Source organism: Pleurodeles waltl, chromosome 2_1 (assembly GCF_031143425.1).
Source record: "Pleurodeles waltl isolate 20211129_DDA chromosome 2_1, aPleWal1.hap1.20221129, whole genome shotgun sequence".
NCBI classification, from domain to species: Eukaryota; Metazoa; Chordata; class Amphibia; order Caudata; family Salamandridae; genus Pleurodeles; species Pleurodeles waltl.
The window spans coordinates 638,658,902-638,680,867 of record NC_090438.1 but is presented as its reverse complement, the minus strand read 5'-3'; the positions used below and the strand labels follow the sequence as shown (position 1 = coordinate 638,680,867).

Sequence of the window (21,966 nt, the reverse complement as noted above, 5' to 3'; positions counted from 1 at the left end):
TATTCCCCCCGACATGAGGAAGACAGTCACCCACGCACCCAGCAAACGACTATGGCAATGCACTATATGCCGGCATTACCAAGAAACGTCAAGCAAGACTACAACATGTCCAAAATGCAGCAGCCAGACGCATCCTGGACATCCCTCAACACAGCCGAATCTCATTCTGCATTAGAGACCTACAGAGGCTCCCAGTCAACAAGCCCATCACATACAAACTCCTGAACCACACCTTCAAGGCACTGCACAACATAGGACTAGCGTACCTCAGCCACCACCTCACCTTCTACGTACTGTTCCTACCAGCTCACCCTTGCAGCCGTCCCCAAGTTTTAGAAAAGTACAGCAGGAGGAAGATCCTTCTCCTACCTAGCAGGCGAGACATGGAACACACTTCCCCTCATGCTCAGGCAGACTTTATCACTGAAGCAGTTCAGGAAGGACCTCAACACCTGTCTCTTCGACTGAGCATTATGCGTTCTTTCAGCGCCTTGAGACCCTATGGGTGATTAGCCATGTCTACAAATCCTTGATTGATTGTCAACATCTCCATATCATTTTCTAACCTGATGACTTACCCCTTCCTGAAGGTTCTCTTTCTATTTCAAGCGATCATTACTCTCTCTCCACACTATCTCCAAATACAACTATGCCAATGGTGCCTTTTCCTTACAAGGTGGACCTTTTTAGTGCTTCTTGTAACCCGTTTTCTTAGAATTGCCCAATGTTAAATTATTTGAAATGTTTAAAAATGCCCTATACTCTGCCTTTGTTGGCTCTTACCGCTTTTCACAATTTCTCACTACAAACACTCTTCCAATCTAAGGTCACCACCACTATCTGCCAGGTGAGAAGCAACATGGCGACATTGGTTAAAAAGGAGGACTTTCTGGAAATGATCACTGGCTGTAGTCTCTTCCTCTCAATCCTGTCATGAACACTTGACCTCACAAAATCCTCTTACCTTCACAACTTTATTTCCTCTCTCCACATCTACTCGCCCTCTCCTCACCACTCCTCACATACCTCTCAGCCGATCAGTGCTCACAAGTGATGACCTCTCAGCTTTAATTTCAGCTAGAATAGACAATAATCCGACCATCCATCTTCACCTTCATGACTTTTTTTTGGCCCAGTGATTTGTAACCCCACCAGAACCACTTAATACTTCTCTGTCACTGTCTAGTCCACTTCCCTTTAGGAATTTATTATGGTTGTTTGACCAACCCGTCCCCATGTCTAATATCTTTGTTGTCAAAAACTATGCCAACTCCTCAAGTGTTTCCTTCTCACCAGCACCTTTCTTTCTTTCTTTCTTTCTTTCTTTCTTTCTTTCTTTCTTTCTTTCTTTCTTTCTTTCTTTCTTTCTTTCTTTCTTTCTTTCTTTCTCTCTTCCTTTCTTCCTTTCTCTCTTCCTTTCTTCCTTTCTCTTTTTCTTTCTTTCTTTCTTTCTTTCTTTCTTTCTTTCTTTCTTTCTTTCTTTCTTTCTTTCTTTCTTTCTTTCTTTCTTTTTCCAGACCCTTGAATTTTACATGTTACCACACATACCTTTCTCACATATTAATTTACTTGCACCTTGTCATGGCAAAATGCTGATTTATACATTTTGTTTTACTATTTACAATAGGGAGGACTCCCATACCAGTCTTTTCTCCCTGGATATCCCCAAAGGCGAGGTTCTTGACTTTTTTCTTCTTCTCATTAAACAGATAGCCCCTCATGGGCATTATCCTAGCTTCTCATATCACTTGGTTCTGCTAATAACCCTAGCAGAACTACCCCATAGCTGATGAGGGGTGGCATCGGTCCTGTGATGTGGAAAGAAAGGTTCTTGAGCCTTGCACACTGTAGCATCGTTGCGAACACCTGAGTGGCCACACGCTACTTCTGTATACAGTGAAGAGCGGGATGTTGATCGACATCAGGGGCAAGCGATGGTAAGAGCAGACCTTTATTTAGTCTCTAAAGACCCTGCAGGAAGAAGGTGTGATATTCAAGGTTCAACACACTCGCTGCAGAGAAGCAGAAACTAAACTCACAGGTATCTGCTGCAAACAGCCACAACCAGGGCAAGAGAGAAAGTCAGATAGTTTCCAGTGTCGACCCACTGGAAAAATGCACCCAGTAGATGCATAGCATGGAAATGTGCCAGTATCTCACGCAGCCCCACACTAAAGTTCTGCAGAAAGATCCCAGTGGTCCTTGTCCCCTCTTCTCCAGCTCATCAGTGACCCAGCCTCTGCACCTCTGCACACCGCCACTGCCCCTTAAAATTGATTACAGTTTTTTTACAGTTGATCTTTTATTTTGATCTGATTGTTGATATTTTCATGATGCAGTACGTGCTCCGTGGGCGTGTCTTTGATTGATATCTGACTTCACACTATGCTCTACTTTAAGCAGCTAAAATGGGCCAACGCAGACGGCTTCAGTGTCATGGGGCCATTGGCCTCTAACTTATAACGCAACAATTTATCACTAAACTCTGATGTCAGCAGTACAGAGTGTTAAAGAAGACAAATGAATTGAATAACCTTCGCTGTGTGGACTTACTTAACTGCTGTCCCAGTGTGATTGCTGTTATGCCGGTACTATGGCAGTACGCCATGACAAGCACATGACAGTATATATCGAATAATAACCATGGCTTAGAGTCAGTAACATGAGCTTTTTGACCATATTGTCTGTCCTCTCCACAGAGAGAGAACTGCATAGTTAAGAGCCCAGGATGCCCACCCATGAACTCTTGAAAGAGACAGTAGTGAAGATAAACACACCTGAGGCACGAAGTGTGTGTAATTCCAAGCTTCATTCAGAGCTGGGTAATAGTTACTACCCAACTAGGTAGAGCTATATAGAGGTTGCTACCTCTACTCCAGCCTGCAGCTGCCCTACAGGTTGAATTTATGCAGAAACTAATGGAATGTCAATATGTCATAATTGTATGTGCGCTGCCCAGCAATACAATGTCACACCTCAAATTGGACAATGAGAAAATATCAGCACGAATACAAGACAACAGGTTCTAGCCAACTTAAGGCAGCCTAACAGTTCCTCAGCTGTGGTATAATCTGTACTTGATTCAGCCTATCATGCCTCTCCTTTGATACCAGGGAGCAAGTCAAAGTGTTTCCACTGTCCCTAAATACTGTCTGGTCTTCACATTCAATGGGGAGGCATTGAAGTCCTTCCAGATAGGAGAATGGTTCTCAGTAGCGCCTGCTGCCATGAAGGGGTGGGGGGCAGCATTAAGTGCGGAGGCAATAAAAAAAAATGTACCCTCCGTCTCTGTGTTCCACCTCTTCCACCACCTTGGTAAAATCTTCTTTTCTTCCTCTTCTTCCTCCCCACTCAATTCCGATGCTTCTCTCATGCTGTTACCCAGCATGAGGGAAGCCCCGGGATTGGCCTGAGTGGCTTGAAATACAGCTCAGGGAGGGAGTGGGAGACTGCGCTTTGCTTCCACCTGGCTGTGCAAGACACGCGATTGGAGAGTTCTAAGTGTGTATGTCAGTTTGGCCGGCTGCTGACCTCAGACAGCCGGCCAAACTGGCATGCATACTTAGAATTGCACATACCACTCCTCCCTGTGCTGACATGGAGGATGCTGGCCCTATCCCACCTTAAGAAAGCAGAAAAATAAAGTGATAATAAAATGCTTTTATTATCACTTTATTTTTCTGCTTTCAGCAGCGGGCATCACTTCTCTGCCATAGCGGAGGAGCCACCCCTGATGACTCTTTTATCGGCAAAGGGCGGTTCAAAAGGTTTATGTACACATTCAGAAGGGTGGACCGAGAGACCCATGACATACATGTTTTATAGAAGCATTGCAGAATTGATGGACCAGGCACCAAACTTGGAGCTCGTGCTGCAATTAATCACTAGGATGTCAAGAGCTGTTTACTTACCTAATTATATGCACTGGTGCACACATAGATACTGAACTGTTACAAACAGCTAGGAATTGAATACTTTATCTATAATACTTGTAGCTGTAAGTTCAAACCAGAACATTGACCTCGGGGTTTTAAGAGGGACAGGTTCCATCGGGGTTTCAGGCACGGCAGTATTTACAAAACGGACTCTGTCTTTATCAGGTCCTGCATTCGTGGCCTTAACGTTAGAGGCTAAGCACGGATCAATTTCTCAACAATGATGTAAAACCCTTTAGGATAACTAATATCACCAGAGCAGTTTCTGTTTACATTTCACATATTTTACTTCATATTGCATATCAGACTTGTTTCTCTGTTTTTTTTCACGCACCATATGACTCTAGTATAACACACATAGTGCATTTACTTTTCTCTAGGTGTCCAGGTGAGTTTGAGTTCTCAGTTTGTGATCATGATGGGGCACAGTGGAGAGCTCTGGAGCTGAGGCTGAAGACAGTGTAACATATGGCTCTATGAATATGTGCAACTGGCTATAGGAAAATACTTACCTACCTTACAATATTCTGTCCTCGATATTTGCATGCCTCAATATTTTGGATTCAATATTCATGGTGCACACCCTCAAGAGCAAGATGTTAATTTACTTAATTCACTTTGATCTCTTACAGGTTGTCAACAATTTAGTGGAGTCAAACATCAGTGACTAAGGTTCTGTTGCCCAGAGCTTCTCCTTGCACTTCTGACACCTTCTCTTTTAGGTAAGAAAGACTTGAGTTATAAAAAACACTTTTATCCAAGCTTGATGACTGCCCTAACCTTGCAGTTATTTGCAGTCGCGGCTCACTGTGCAGTGAAGATGAGGGCTGGGGCGCGGTGGCGGGGGTGGGGGGTAGGGGGAACAAAATAAACATTCAATTAAAAAAAAAACCTTAGCTGCCTCGCTGCTGGGCCACTCCTCTTTCCTGGTCATTGGAGGCACAGGCTCCCAGCCTACCATGCAGCCAATCCTAACGCTGCATGAAAACAGTGTTAGGATTGACTGGAGCACCTTGGCTGGGCGCTTCTGGGCAAACTGGGAGCCTGTGCCTACTAGCACAGTGTGCATGTGTGTTTGGCTGGCCCAAGATGGCCGGAAAATCATCCATGCGCTCTGAGGGGAAGCGCTGTGCACTTCCTCTTCGTCCCTGTCATCCCCATGGCCCTGAGTTCATTATAGTTTTATTGTAAAGGTTTGCAGCTGCTGCTCGCGGGGTCACGATGCTTCTTCGCCATAACTTAGGAGCCGGCACTGCTAATTTGTCTAATAACCATGTGCTTTTGAGGTTTGAAACATGGCAGCCTGGAGTAGCCTCACCTCACCCACAGGGCACAATTACTCCTAAAGTGCAATTTTTACACGACCCACTGTCCGACAGAGGGTTTTCCTAAAAGCAACACGTCTGAGATTAAAAGGCCCTAGCTTTTTAATGTACTCATTTGCCATCTTTCGTGCTTTCTCTTATATAAATCTGTTTTGCTGTAGTTGTTCTAGGGGCTGGACAGATACAATTGCAGGTGGTATTGGGAATCAGGTTCGAACCTCAAGCACGTACACACCAGATAACAGACCCCCAGGCCTTAAGTGCAGAATTTTGTGTCTTTTCAACTGTTTGTAGACACCAATCCCCCATCCTGTTTTCACCTCACAGGCCAAGCATAATAATTCCCTGTTGGATCTTCTAGCGCTCTCAACACTGTTCATTCACTTATTAAACTAACACATGCATTGAAGCCAATACTGAAAATCCACTGAACTTAAAACCAAACAAAATACAATGTGCTTCTACCGTATCTATTCAGCTCAGTCAACAATTTCCTCAAAGATATTTATGTGAGCATACTTCCATCCCGAAGTGACACACGTCAAACCTAGCATTCAAGAGGCAATCAATAAGTCCTGGAATATCAATTTGCAAAATTATTTCCATTAATTTTATATCTCAATAGTTTAGCAGTTATTTACAAATTAAAACCCCTCAACACTCCAATGTTTAGAACTTAATGAAGGTAGCAGCTAGCACATGTACATCTCAACTAACTACAAAATACTCCACAGAAATATTTCATAACATACTACAATGCAAACAAATACATGCGAGTCTTCTACTTCCTAAAGTACATGTCCTTTTATAATCTAGAATCATGACAATTTAGAAGGTATAGTGTTTTAGTGAATAACAGCAGAATGCAGTTTGATGTTTGCATCTTTCTTTGTAAAAAGACATGAGACACTATTCAGCACAATCTAGATATTACTCAGAATTTCACTCCATCACATTTTGAAGCACTAATTCCAGACAGAATATGACCAAAAATAAAAGGGGATATTTACCTACAATTCACAAAATGCAGAGCAAGTGTGCCTGTATTAAAGGCAGGATTGTTTTTGCGCAGGAAGAGATACCGTCCTGCACAAAAAAACAGTCCTTAAAGGCAATTTCTTCCTTCTATGTGGGCTGCAGACGTGGAAGTAACAAGGATAATAAAGATATTTCTCTTCGTCATACCTGGCTCAGGGAAGTGTAACATGTTGACGCATTCCCAGGTTTACAAGTCTTTGTAAAACGGGGAAAGCACCAAAATACTTGGGTGGATGCATAGGAACGCCCATGTCCCACCCAAGTAATGTCTTCCCCACACAAAGTAATGTAGGGCAGCACTTTGCGCTGACCTTCATTATTTTGTATTTATTAAACCACGTAAAGACACACAAGGTGATGTTAAGAGACTTAGTAAACGGCAAAAAGGATTTTGCGTTGGGCTGTGCCATAAAAATGATACAGCTCTGATGAAAATCCTTAATAAATGTGCCCTATAGGTTCACTCAGATGAAGATGCTCAATATGGGAAATACAGAAGACCCTTATTAAATCAATCTGCCTTCCTAAATGCAGTGGAACCAGACCTGACAAACAGCTGAATGTGTCTGTGACTATTCTCCGGGGGGATTACTCAGTATCCCTATATATATACTGACGCTTGAAATCAAAGACCGAACAACCCCTGGACAACATACACGTTTTAAAAACACTAAAGCAGGTTAACATATCTCTTAAGGGTTTTTAGGCAGGTGCAGGTTCACCAGAGATGGCCCAATATAAGAGGATTTTACAGTCAGCATGCTAATTTTGATCTTTAAACAAATATAGCAAAAGCTTTTTCTTGTTTGTTTGGGAAAAACTAATGCAAAGAAAATGCAACTTGAGATGCCTAATTGTATATTGTTTGTTGGATTAGAAAAAAAATCAAAATGAAGCCTTCCTACCTCCAGTCTCTGTGGAATGTGTCACCTATTTGGACTCAGAGAGGCAGGCATATGATGGACTGGCCATGTGGTGTCCTGAGGGCAGATGAGGTAGTCAGCCTCTTCAATAGACATGAAGTTTCAGCACCAAAAGCTGTCTGGGTGTGTCTGCTCAGTAGCCTCTGATTGACACAGTAGAGGGAAGGTCCATTTTGAGAAAACGTGTATGACCTCTCTTATTCCTGTGCATGTATTTAGATTATTATATCAGTCACAGACAATAAAAGGCTCTTTCGTAGTTGATGACCCCACTAGATGAACAGGACATAGGCGGCTCGAAATAGAACACAGCACTTTGCATGGGTAGCACGTTCAAGCTTGAAGGCTCAACCTATTTCCCAAGGTTAGGCTTGGATTTCAAGTGGTGGAGAATATGAGGTAAACATTGATAGTGGAAGCCCCTTCTTGACAGAAGCAACAACCTGACCTTCTAAAGAGTCTCTGCTCTTTTTATATCATTCATGTTAGTTTTATTCCATTGATCCTGTCATCAGCGGTTCCCTAAACCACGAGGGATTCTGAGAGCATTTTATTCACTGCTCTTTACTGTCTGGGCCTGGAGGTGTGGATTATGTCATGTCACTTGCTGAGTCTTCAGGCCTCCAGATTTAGGCCTGAACTTTAGAAAGTGCTTAATACTCTAGGCAAGTTATTCAAGTACATGGTTTTTGTGTGCTGAAGAGTTTTGGGTGCTTGGAGGATCCTAAATGTATTTTTCCCTTAATTGGTAGCCTGTTATATTTACTGATAATAAATAAATCGCCTTGTGTTTTCTAGAGAGTATTTTGTGATGGTATTTTACACTTTGCTGGTAAGTAAATTAGTTCGCTTTAGGTTTCAATGGAAAGACTTCAACCGCCAGTGTTAATCTGTAATTTTATTAACTTTAGCACAGCAGGCAGCCGGACTGACAGATTAAAATCTGCAGTATTTAGGACCAAGTGCTACGTATTTTGGATACAGACACCACCTCATCGTTTCTGTTTTTCTACTCCAAGACTAGGAATCTGTAACCAGGAGACAATGGCAAAGATCCTGTACACCTAGCCAATCACTGTGGCCTAATTAGCGGAGAAAGAACGGAAACACAGTTGTAAAGGTTGTGTCCACACTTCCACAAAGAAAGTAATACAGTCTTCAGGTATGAAAATCATGGAAGTCTTTTTGGCCTGGAAATGTCAACACACATTTTCCTCTCCATTTCATTGGAATAGGATTTTTTTTACTGCATTGTATAAATTCCTGGCTTATCCTTGTTGCTCTTGAAATCTGAATGGCGTTGTTTCAAATATATTGAGGTACCACTGATACAATATACATACAGGATTACTTACTTGCAAAAATGTTGGTGCGCCTGTATTACAGCGACATGCTAGTGAACAAACAGGCACAATGGGATGATGAAACAATGTCTTATGCCTGCCATCAGTGACATGCTAGAAAAGTTTAAAGTACAAGGGGAAGATGCAACAATATCTTACATCTGCCATCCCTGATGTGCTGGTGAACATAAAGGTTAAATGGAACGACGCAACAATGTCTTACATCTGCCATCCCTGATCTGCTGGTGAATATAGAGGTACAATGAGAAAATTAAGATGAAACATTGTCTTACATTGCCATCAAATAACTCAGCACGGATTCTGCCACAATTAAAGATGTCATACTACTCAAAAAGGATGCTTCGGGATAAGTCCTGGTGTAACTACTACATGCACCATGAGTAAAAAATGTTTTTGTAGTTCTTTCTTACTATGCCAAAAGCAAGGTATTTAAAGCTTTCAATTGGAAAATAGCGGTCTTGATTCCCTCTTCCTGTGGCGCTGCAAGGTGACTGCCTCCCCTTGCGTTAAGGACACAATGGCCTGACTTTTATTCATTAGATGACTTTTTGAAGCACACGCTGTAGTGTGCAATTCAAATACAATATATAATAGAAAATGAAGAGCTTTTTTGCTTAGTTAAAGTAAAAACCAAATATACCGGTCAGAAAGATGGGTTCCTTTCTCAAAATATCTACTATAAAAATGTTCAGGAAATCACTTTACTGAGACCATTAACCAGCATTTTTTCATACGAGGGTTCCTGCTTTCAAACAGGAAAGCTCAATGCGGTTCCCTGATCATTTCGTACCAAATATATATGATGTAAACATTTCCAGCGGCTACCATTTAGGATGTCAGTTGAGAGATTGCCTGATCTAGGGTGTGCAGCGCCCATCGTTTAAAACGTTTGCTCTGTTTGTAGCCTGCAAACTTAGAGCTGCAGAGATTAAACAGAAAGCATTCAATACACCCACACCACGTGTTTCCCTAGAGTACGTGATTTTACGTGGCAATGACAACTGACCGGTACATCGATTTTTCAATATGCAAAGAAATTGGGATAAATAGAGAAGGGAATTGACAAATCAAATGATATATGGTACTTACAACAAAATTAAAATTCGAATGTTAATGATTGCATCCTCTTTATCCGTGGCATGCTTTTTCTTATTTTAAAGTACCCGTCTGTGAAAGCTTTTTGTTGCTTTTGCGAGTGATCAGCGGCTTTGACAACAAATTGACATTAACCTGAACATGGCCAAATAGTGATATAGGCATTTCTACTTAACTGGGTGATACTCTAAATGCACAGGATCTGATTTAGAGTTTGACGGGCAAGTTTCTCCATCACATGCACAACGCATATCCTGTCTGCATTATTACAAAGGCATTTATGCTATGGCACTTACAATAAGGCAGTCGGGATATCCTCATGTTTCTGTTGGATTAAGGTCATCCAAACTCTGAATCAAGCCTGTGGTCATGGAATCATTCAACAAAGAGATGATGTTTTTTTTTTAGTACATATTTTTTGTGCCGTGTTTTTTAATTGCATCTTTTCTCTCCCCAAAGGTTATAAAATGGCGCCGGGTACCACAGCGGAGAAGAAATCTGAGGATGAGAGATCTTCTGCCAAGTAAGTGTGAAAATAAAATGTGGCCTCAACTAGACCTTTGTAAAATAAAAAGGCTGCTCGAGCTAACAAAACGTTTTTTTCCGAGGCTTATTCAGCATCCGCTCACTGGGGGCTTGAGGTCACAAAGAGGTGTCCGGCAATATGAGAGCTGAAAGAGCACATTGTGTACTTACGGTACAAATGTATTTTCACCAGACTGATGATTGATCAATCACTCTAGAACGTAGGTGAAATATGGCTACATAGGACACAATGAATGGACGTTGATGCTGGAGGTAGCGGAAGTGACATCATAAACTATTTGTTCCCCAATGACATTACAGGGTTGTCTCCTTGTCCCCCCACTTGCCACCCAACACCCTCTGTTCGCTGCTGTGGTGCTAGAAAGAAAAAAACATGGAGTTGAAACTCCAGAAGAGGACTCTTAAATCACTACTTACTTTTCCTGCTGTTGCTTGCAAGACCCCTGAGAGTGCTGGTAGCAAGGGCAGAGCCAAGGGTAGCAAAGGGCACCCGGGAGAGTGGTTGCTTCCCTTAACTACCCCTAATTGGCATACATCACACAATGGTGTTATGCAAGAACTGTATTACTCATAGTTCTGAACAACTGAATTCTTCTTTCAACAGATCTCGTTTACAGGAGCAAGGCTATTCCATACTATTAAAATGCATTATATAACTAGAAAGAAAATTGTATTTTGAAACCAGGAACAGGCAGCCTTTATAGTGTGCCTCTACATATATTGAAATATATCCCCTGCAACCTTATGCTGTAGTCTTCTCCAGTCTTCACAGTTTATGTTATGTTAAGAAGTGGTTGTAGCCAGTGCTTAATTAGTAAAAAAAACAGTAAGTGCCAGGGCCAAGCGTATTTCTCAGGAAGTCACTGGGCTAACGTCACCCACTGCCTCGGCTGGGTCTGCCAAATGGCAGTTCCAGAGCTCACCACCACACTGATGCAAGTGTAACATTTTGCTCCATTTCAAGTCACCACAAGTTGTAAGAATGGATCAAACGTGCTAGTTTATTATGTTTCTCTAAATAAATGGAAAAGTGAAACACTTTGCTGGTCTATTAACAAAGTCAGACAGTGCTACCGAGTGGTGGACTGTCATAATAAATTGCTGGTGTTTGTAAATAAGTGCCAGTGTGGAGCACAAGCAAACACTGGCAAAAATTAAGCACTGATTGTAGCAAATGTAACTGCAAACTTTGTGGCATCATATTGCTATTTTGTGATCCAGAAAGTCGATTTGGGATGTTTAATTTGTAATTGTCTGTTGTGAGTTTGAGCCTGCATGGTTGTTGTGGTGTGGTGAACATGTTCCCTGTGTGGGAGCATACTTAATAATAGTTTGTTTTTTACATAGATCTTCTTTAAAAAGTCCAGCATTTCTAAGCACAGTAATCAATAAGTGTTACCCTTAATCAATTTAAAAGTACTCAATTTACCAACCTGAGAGGAATGGAGGACTTAGGGGCATATTTATGACAAAGTGGCACAGTGCAGGGCAGCCAGTCACCTTGCTGCGCTGCACTGCGTCACTGGGTAAGGTCAGAAATGCACCATATTTAAGGCTATACAGCGCATTCCTGTCCTTTTCCTTGTGCTGGTGCACAATGGGCTGCCTAGGGCCAATGCAGGCACTCTTCCATGCAGGATTATATTTGTGCAGGAAGCAGGCTTTTTCCTCTATCTATGTGTGTTGAGGAAAAAACAAGGAGAATAAAGATATTTCTTCTCATTAAGCCTCTCCTGGGTTGACGTATCTTATTAGCACATTCCCAGGTTACCTGTTCTTATAAATTTGAGAATGCATAAAAAATCATGGAAGTGCATGGGAACACCCATGCAACTCCCATAGAAACGCCTCACTGGGGCAGAGTAATGCAACACAGCGATTTGTGCTGTTACATTACTCAAGATTTAGGAAGCCACGCAGGACCCCGCAAGGTGACCTTGCATGGTTTTATGAATCTCACTTTTCATGTTGCATCACTCTTGCATGACACAAAGGGGCTATTAAATATGCCCCTAAGTTTGCTTTTCCAGTATTTAAACCTGCAGCCTGAAAATCACTGCAAATGTTAACAGTCAACATTTAAATCAATGATTGCTAACTATACATCTGCAATAATCGTTCATCCTGGTCAGGAGACTGACACATGGAATCACTCTTTGCAACTCCTTCAGCTTTACAATGTGAAGCAAACATGTGGAAATAAGTGATTTTTTTGCATCCAAGAAGTTGGATATCTATTTGCAGAGATAAGCATTTCCCCGAGCCATGCTGTAACAATAGTACCAAGCATCATATACCGTTTGAGTGGTAATAGATTTTTTTAAAGGAAGTATACTTAATGGTTATGATTGAGTGACAAAAGTAGTGGCAAGACTGATCAAATAAATCACAAGCATTGGCTGAGCCAATAGGTCTCGCCTTTGGAACCCTGTGAATGAAGTAATCGCAAGTTTTGTGAACAGGCTAGGGTGCAGGGCCAGGGGGTTCTTAGCTATGGGCGAAGGGGAAAGTTATCTTGTGGCCTTGTGTAACATTTATGAGGTGATTATGACTCATATCTGTCTCCTAACATGGAATGTGAGTTTGTAATGGCTCATGGGGATTAAGCATGTGGCCCACCAAACATTTCTGAGTATTTTGCTAATGATTGCCTTGTGGTATTCCTTTATTGACAATCCTATTTATTTATTTAAACGTTTTATATACCGGTCTTATACTGTAAACAATAAAGGAGCTTTACACTAAAATACAAACAATGGCAATATCTTCTTACACCAAATTATAAAATCTGTATGAACGAGTAAGGTAACATTATGCAATTAAAGATACATTTTCAAGGAGAGGAAGGGTGAGAGGGAAAAACGTGGAGAGAGAGAAGATATAGCTAAAATGAGCTGACAAGAAGCAACTAAGAAACTGTGTGTAATGAATGAACTCAGGAGGAGGGATCAGTGGTGAGGGAGGAAGATGGAGCCTAGAGAAAACCAGGACAAATGACCTGACCTCAAGGAGGAGGGAGACTGCAAAAGACCTATCAGATCATAACACGGAAGTTGGATGGTAGATGAATCAAGGGCCATAGGAGTACAGGAAGTTGCACTTAGTGGAAAGTGCGAGAGAACTTGAAACAGCAACATGGGGTTAGAAATGGATATAGACCAGAATCAAAGATAAGGGGAGTCCAGGAGATGGGACAGTGCAAGGCACAAGGCTTGGAACTGAGGAGGGAGAGGCAGTTTACATAGCTGGGACAAGGTGTACATCTAGGAATCAGGAGCAGGTCTGAGGAAGAAAAACAATTTGAAAGTTAGGCTATGAAAGAGACAGTGAGCGTAGGCAGCTGAAGACGAAGCATGGTGGAGAGCAGGGGTAGAGAAAAGTTAGAGGGGGCACGTTTACAGAATAGAGGGGTACAGCAAGCACTTCCAACTCCAAGAGAAAGGGAGAGACCAAGAGAACAACATAGTAAGCAGAGCAGGAGACCAGAAAGGGAAACTAGGAGGAGAGAGCGGTATTAGTGGGGATTATGGAATCTCAAAGACACTTATTGGGCTTTTGGAATAAATGCAATCTGAAGAGGTGCGTTTTTAGATTTTGCAGAAATGATGAGAGGGTGGGTTGGGCCCTGAGGTTAGCATGGAGATAGTACCACAAAAGAGTAGCAGCTCTTACAGCTTCAACCTGTATAGGTTGCTGAAAAGGAGCCTGCTGTGGATGCCTGAAATGGCCAGATCCACATGGTAACTGAGCTGCATATAAATGCTTCCTCTTTCAGTCACCACCTAGTGTACTACTTCTGGGCACTCTGACCGAGACCATGCCTTCTGCTGCTAGGTCTTACTGCAAAATCCTTCACTAGCCCACCTGGACAGCTAGGCAATCACCGCACCCTACTTCTGCTGGCTGCATCTCCATCTCTCAGTTTCTATGACCGTTAAGATGCGCAACACAGCACCAACATGCAACCAGAAAACTACCACGTGTAGAATCAGCAAAACGTAGTTTCCTTCTCTGGCTGTACAAATGGGAGCATTGGCAGTGACATCCAGAGTAGGGGTGGGCAAAATTATTACTTCTGCCAGTAGAATTGGAAAACAATTGTAATTCTGCCTTACTCCTGTAATGTGGAATGAATAATAAATTCCGACGGAATTAATTAATCAGCACTACTGAAAAGGATTTAGTGCTAAAAAAAAACGCAACTTGTGCATGGGTGGTGATTGCTTCTGGTATGGTCTCTTCCAGGGCAAAAGTGGAGGGCAATTTCCTTTCCGATGACTGGGATGCTTGTTCCGGGGTAGAGCATTTGTTTCTAACCTGAAATTTCACATGGAAGTAGGAATAAGAATGCTTTCCAAATGCTTGTCCGTGCGATATCTCACTGAAATTGCTCAAAGCCGCAAGGTTAGCACAGAGGCGCTTGGAGGCAAGTTCAGTTATTTGTGAAAATCTCGCTTCTTAATTCTAGCTTCACAGCAAGTGTAGGGGGAAAGAGACAACTGAAAGCGCTCTTCCAGTAAGCAAAGTGGTGCAGGCTTTTTTTGATGATGAGTGACAGGCACACATTTCAGGGCATTGAGACTTGGTATGGATACTTAACACGGGGCATGGCAAACTGACATTAGTAAACTACTTCTGCTTGAAAACTCTGTCATCATGATTTAAGGCAAAGTTGTTTCTTCTAGGGTTGAGAGGTTTCACATTAAGGGGGAGATTTTTGGAAGGTTGCGCTGCACTGAGTTCAGCGCCACTTTCCCTGCGCCCCTTAGCACCCCCCTAGCGCCACCATGTGTGCACCGTATTTAAAATTCTCATGACGCTATTGATGTACTCTGCAGGAGTAGCGCCAAAATATTGGCGCTACTCCTGCAGAGTACATAGGGCCCTATTCTAAAGAATGGAAGCCCCCTTTTAACACCTGCTCTTGAGCAGGTGTTAAAAGTGCGGTAGAAAATTGTGCTCAAAATCCTTATAGATTTCCTTACGCCATTTTTCCGGCTCCCTAACAGGAGAACGCCCCCTATGCATACATTATGTCTGGCGCAGGTATAATTTAGCGCAAAGCCTTACAGTGTGGCGCAATGCATGCATTGTGCCACTCTGTAAATATGGAGCAGGAATTTTGACCTCATTGAGCCACATTGACATCAAAAATAATTACGTTAATGTGACGCAAGGTGGCACTAGGGGCTTATAAATATGCCCCTAAGTGTATACTGAGGCCTGGGTTCTTTGAATGCGTCAGCCATTGGTGTGGATTCATGTGTTCAAGCAAGCAATTTGGCACTTGAAAGATTTAACATGCAAATGTGACTTGCACTTTAATACATGGGTGTCGATAGCTTAGTCGCATATTCTGTGCACTTCATAATGGTATACTAAGCAGCGCCATTTAAAGGTTTACAAAATCAAGTCAATTAGTCACTGACAATCTATGTACATAATTTATTGTTAACAGTGTACTCTATATATGTGCCTATACGTATAGCACATTATGCCATACTATAATCGCTTTAGAGAGATGGGAAAGGGTAAAGGGCTTCAGGAGAGATGGGAAAGAGGTACCAACAAAGAACAAAGAGAGGTTAGGGAGGAGCTGTAGAAGGAACGTTGGGCCAGATGTACAAAGCTTTTTAGCAACCACAAGCTATCTGATTTGCAGAATCGGGCTGTTTGCGACAGCTAAAAAGCTTTTTGGTATGTACCAATGCAAAATTGTGATTTGGTAACTTGTTACCGAATCGCAATTTGACTTTGTGATACTGAATCGCAGTGGTATGTTTGAATGTTTGTGACCGAAATACGCGCACAAAAACATTTACAGCTTAATACCAACTTCAAATTGGTGGTAACCTATTTGCAAATGGGAAGGGGATCCAAAGGGCCCCCTTCCCCTTTGTGAATTTCTGTCAAATCATATTTTAAGAGCAGGTAGTGGTCCTACGGACCACTGCCTACTCTTTAAAAATGAAAAGAAAACTTTGAATTTTCTTTTTTAAACACTTACCATTTTTCCTTAAGGAAAATGGGCTGCATATTAAAAAACAAAAGCTTGCTTTATTGAAAAGCAGTCGCAGACATGGTGATCTGCTGACCCCAGTAGGCCATCATCCTTGTGTTTTTTGCGATTCCCAGTGGGTCGCAAATCGATGTCTACCTCTTAAATATTCATGAGGTAGGTCCGTTTGCAACCCACTGGGAAGTGCAAATGAATCTCAGTAGAAGGACGTACATTTGAAATTGCAATTTCCTAATTGCGATTCACATGGAATCGCAATTAGGAACTCACAATTTCTAATGTATGTACATTTGACCCGTTGTGTGTGAATGTGTTGTTTCCTAAATAGTTGTATCTCACAGGGCAGAGAGATGGCAAAGCGAGTGAAAGTCACCCTGGGGTCTCCGCCAGGAGCGGGCGAGCAGAAGACGTGAAGGGACGCGGATTGCATTGCTGGATCGATTCACAACATTGTTCTGTGAAATGGCATCTTTCCTGAATATCTATGGGAAAGCCATAGAAACAATGTGTTCTGGATCGTGCCTTCAACGTCGCGGGCATTTCCGATGGGTACTTTTATCAGCACATGCAGTCAAATGAGCGATTGCCCTCGCTCTGTTTGAGACAGTTTCTTGCGCAACTCGGAGCAGTTCAGAGGAGATGTCTCTGCAAGCATCCATTAAAACAGGTCTCAAACCTTCGAGAAATGGGTTGGCAGCACCCTGCTGGGGCAAGGACATTCTATGCAGGCCCTTCCTAAAACACTGCACATCTGGATGGATGTTGAACTGCAGTGACGCTGCTTCGAGCACCTGATAACAGTGGGTGAGTGGAAGTGCAATCACTCTCCAATGTGAATGTAACACAGATTAACTAAATCTCTGTATGTGTAAATGAATGGGAAGAACCCCTGCACCATAGGTGTGATGGCTTTTATACAAGGTTTTTAATAGGGGTAGGTGGAACTCCATGGAGTCTGCAGTTTTTAACAGGTAACCCCGTGGAGTAAAACTCTGCGAGTTCTGTCTACCCCTAATCTAGAGAAGGGTAAACAAGCGCTTAGTGTGACAAGACGTTTTAAGTATTTATACTCACAGCTGAACAACAAACACTGCTTGAATCAGCTGCAGTACAAGACACAGAGATAAAGTATATATTTTGAGTACATACACCTTACATTTGATCAGAGCCAGGGTTGTCTCGTTTTCTTTCTCATCCTCTTAAAGATACATTTTCTAAGCTAAACGTAGCCGTATACAAATTTACTAAAAGCGTCATCATTTGAAATTCTGTGTTCTAAATCTAAGTTTGAGTAAGGAATAATAGATGCACACAATTCAATTAATCGCTTGGCATTTCACCTTTTGAGGTCCCTCCCAGCAGATTGTCCAGATCCCAATGGAATAACAGATATTGCCACATCATTGGTGCCTAGGCTCGTTTTTTTCTCTTTACTAGTGTTATTGGACAAGCTGATATTCAAAACGTGTCAGGTAAGATAAATAAACATTGGGAATGTTCATTTACTTTACTTAGCCATACTAGGCATCCTGAAAAACCCTCAAACCTGAAAATCTACCCCCACACTAGAAGCTAACTATCAAACAGTGCAAAATAGCAAATTCAGAATCCTGGTGGCTCAGGGGACTAATGCATCTTCTTCAGCGATCTGTGTTTGACAAGTTTGTCAGAGGTTTGAATCAGAGTGGGTCCTCTCAGCTTTTCATTCTCCCAGATCAATAAAATGTGTACTATTGAGTTGGGTAATAATAAACATCTGTGACTTCAGCAGGAAGATGCCCCTCAGATTGAAGGTGGCTTTATACATATACATTGTATTTATGATAAAAGTGTTAATTTATGGACTGGTAGTCTGACATTCCTCAGTTAGGTACCTCAGAACCCTTACTTTGCCGCGCTAATCCTAGTTTTCAGAAACTAGGCGTGTTTGCCCTCCAAATGTTGCTAAATAAAGACAACAACGGCTCTTTCAGTGCCTTCATAAACTGTAATAAATAGGGGCAGGTCACATGCTATCCATGGTATCAATTACAGCACAATGTCCAGTAAAGGGCGCGCTCTTATTTTTCTTACGCACCAGTTTTCTTTATGGCAAAGCTGCTGTTGAACCTGTTTGCAAGAGCTGTACCTGTAGGGCTGGTAAGCATCATTTTCACAGGGATCCCTTCCACAGATCATACTTAATGAGCACTGGCACAGCCAATTGGCGTGGCTTTATTGTGCAAATGCTTGTCAACACAGCATGCCCAAATTTAAAAAACGCCCTCCAACCCCGTATTCTTTCAGCCCACTGGCCTCTCATTTTGACACCACTGGGATGTGATCTTCAGGTGTTTATGTTCCTTCCCAACCAGAGTGCAGAGGGCTTGAGTCTGCTGGATTGGAAGTTCCCCAAAGCATATCCCACTCTGCTTGACTCATAGCGACTACTGTCCCTTTAAAATGTACTAGAGGAACCAGTAAGGGCACCTGAAATAATGTAGAAGGGCATATGTGGTATTATCAAGGGGAAGGTGTCTACAGTCTCCCATAACTTAGGCACTCACCCTCCTCTAATTTGCACTTAGAGACTGAATTATATGATAAAAATGTAGGGACCATGGGCTATTTGTATAAAGCATTTTTCTGGTCGCAAATGGCCCGATTCTCACAAATGGGCCATTTGCGACCCGAAAAATTGTTTTACAAATGTACAAAATGCGATTCAGTAACTTGTTACTGAATCCCATTTTGCATTTGCAATTCGGTATTTGTAAGGGGCATGTTTAGGGCATCCCTTCCAAATACTGAAACAGTATGGTATGTATTACTGTTTTGTGGCCGAATTTCAGCAGCACATTGAGGCTGGAAACCTGTACTGGAACATCATCTGGTTAATACCAGTTAACTGCTTGGGAGCTTAGGGACAGATGTTCTAACATTAGGAATAGCGATTCCTAATTGCGATTTTCTGGAAATCGCAATTAGGAAATTGGTATTCTTAAAGTATAAAACTAATTTATTTCATTTAAAGAATCCTATTGGGTTGCAAATCTACCTACCTCATAAATATTAATGAGGTAGGTTGTGGGACCACTGCCTGCTCTTAAAGATTTTTTTTCAATATTCTCAAAGGGTAAGGTGTCCCTAGGAGACCCCTTCCCATTTGCAAATGGATTACCACCACTTTTAAAATGGTGGTAAAGTATTACTGTTTTGCAACTGGAATTCAGTCGCAAAACAGTAATACATGCCAATCCGATTCGGTGTTTAGAAGGGTTTTCCAAAACACGCCCCTTCCAAATACCGAATTGCAAATGCAAATTGAGATTCAGTAACAAATTACTGAATCGCATTTTGCATTTGTACATTTGTAGTAGCGTTTTTCCAGACGCAAATGGCCTGCTTCTGCGAATTGGACATAAAAATGACCATAAAAATTATTTGGACACCTGGCCCTTAGTTCCCTCATCTGTACAGCAACTGCACAGCATCTTTTAAGTTGTCTGTTCTGTGACTTCACAAACACCATCTCCTTTACTATTTTTTGTTCTCTGCCCCCTCCTATATACAAATGCCCAAAAACGTGCAGTGGGTGTGGGTGTTATAGGACCTGTTTGCAACAGCTTCCTCCAGTATCCCTCTTGTGAATAAAACCTGTCACAATACTATGTATGTGCTGAAAAGTCACTCTGTGGCTCTGCAGAACCAGATGAAAGGAGGATAATGGGACTAGGCATTCTGTGTTGGTTCCTCAGAATCCTTTGAGAATCCATTCTGCTGTGCACTGCCTGAAAGAAGTTTACTTGACGAAGAGTGGAGTTGAGAATAGGGTCCTCATTTGCAAGGACCTTGGTACAGGGAGGTGCAGCAGGTGCCTTGCTGTGCTGCTCTGCGCCACCGGGAAAGTGCAAGGGTGCCTGTGTTGTGGGGATGATTGTTTTGTGCAGGAAGGGGCGCCTTCCTGCAAAAAAGCAATCACAAGAGGCAAATACAGGGAGAAAAATGAATATTTCTCTATGTTGCATCACTCTTATGCCACCCGTGAGTTGGCATAGGAAGCTACGACTTGTAAATCTGGGAATGCTTCAGATTCCTTCAGGTTCCATGGGTGTTGTGTGGGAACACCCCAAGCAACACCCATGGAATGCCTCTTTCCTGCAGTGTTATGCGTGAAAGGGGGCCATATTTACAAGGCCATGAAAAGCTACACAAGGTGGCTTTGAGTGGCCTTGTAAATATGGGCCGGCACACTGCGCCACCAGAGCGTCAAAAAAACTTGATGCTCCGGGGCGCAGTGTGCCGCTCCAGTGCCACAGTGTGCCGCTTGTGCCTCGTAAGTGAGGAAACCACTTGTGACTGCTCCATACTAATTTCCCTTTGCTATTTTAGCATCGCCGGATATGCATACATACAGACAAGGCACATAATTTCTTTTGAATTGTAGATCCGCTGCTAAGCTTTCTTTGTCTCCACATATAGCTGGTAAAACTACCGAAGATGAAAAAGCTTGCTGTTGGCAAAGCTCCTCCTGTGGGCCGTTCATTTCATACTATTTTTGGTCCAATGAGGCTGTCATCAATTAGTATAAGCATTCTTACTTTTGGGAAGCAGGCTGTTCAAGCAAAGTATTTGAACGGCCATTTGCCGTTTGTATGCCTTTAATTTTAGTCTCTTTCGTGATTTATTGTAGGAGATGGAAAGAGTGAAAAGACAACACACTGCAAGCACATTAAACACAGAGCCGTGGGAATGCGTTTACGCCTTAGTTTCTTTGTGATGTATGATTACAAATGACATAATGCACTTGTGTTGCTCAATATAATTTGCCTAAGTAAATTATTTAATCGTTTTTTCCTTGTGGCAGTTGTTTAACAGACGCCTTACATCAGTCACCTGGCGTGCCTGTGCAACACTCCCTACAATGTCAACCAGGTCTCCCTCCCTCGAGGCTAAGCACCTCTTCATAACAATGTGCCGCTTCATCACACGCTCAGCCCGTAGGAATAACCTAGTTCAGAGAGTTCAGGTACCAACCTGGATGATCTGATGATCCCTGGTTTTAAATCATTTCACAAAAAAAAGGGTAAGCTTAAAGAAAAGAGGAGGGCTGCTCTGATCTGTTCTGCAGATTGCTTGAATGCGTGGCATCAATACATCTGAATAGTCCTTTGATTACAGCTGTGATATGCCACCCCCCAGGTTAAGATCCCACCTTCGGCATGGCCTTGTATCTGAAGATCAAAGCTCTGAAAATCTTACTGGTTGGTTACTTTAGCATCTGAAGAGTTCAACCTGACCCAGAACCTGCACCAGATATAATTGGAAACCAAGACGCTAAGGGGACACATAGCTCGTGGATTAATGTATTTGGCAGTTCACACTTTAGTTGTTATGCTCATCTTCCATATCAAAACGACACACCTCGTGGTGCAATCCCATATATGGTTGAGTCTTTCTCTATTCACAGGCTCTCGCTTTCAAACATTTTCTACCAGCCTACACCACATAAGAACATAAGAGATTCAACCATGAAATTAAAACCCAAACATCTTCATGTAGAAGCACAAATGAAAATTAAAGAAGAATTTGAAAGTACCATACAACCCATTGAGGAATGACCTGCAAATCACATCGGGTCGTGAGGCCCTGCTGAGAAGCTTACACCAAACTATCAACATCCTCAGCTTAAATGCCTTGTCTAAATTCCCATACAGATGTTTTGGTGGAAAGCCAGCTCAA

The 21,966-nt window shown here is 42.3% G+C and overlaps 1 protein-coding gene across 2 annotated transcripts in view; it reads left to right on the top strand.

The window, feature by feature from the left end:
• Positions 1-21,966, top strand: part of UPP1 (uridine phosphorylase 1) — a 105,189-nt gene that overhangs the window by 6,457 nt on the left and 76,766 nt on the right. Inside the window, exons 2-4 of one of the 2 annotated variants that reach the window (XM_069216098.1) lie at positions 4,568-4,657; positions 8,241-8,383; positions 10,140-10,203. In XM_069216098.1, the coding sequence (XP_069072199.1) occupies positions 10,148-10,203 (56 nt within the window). In that variant the 5' untranslated portion in view covers positions 4,568-4,657; positions 8,241-8,383; positions 10,140-10,147. The remainder of the gene's footprint in view (positions 1-4,567; positions 4,658-8,240; positions 8,384-10,139; positions 10,204-21,966) is intronic. The other variant, XM_069216090.1, reaches the window with a different exon arrangement.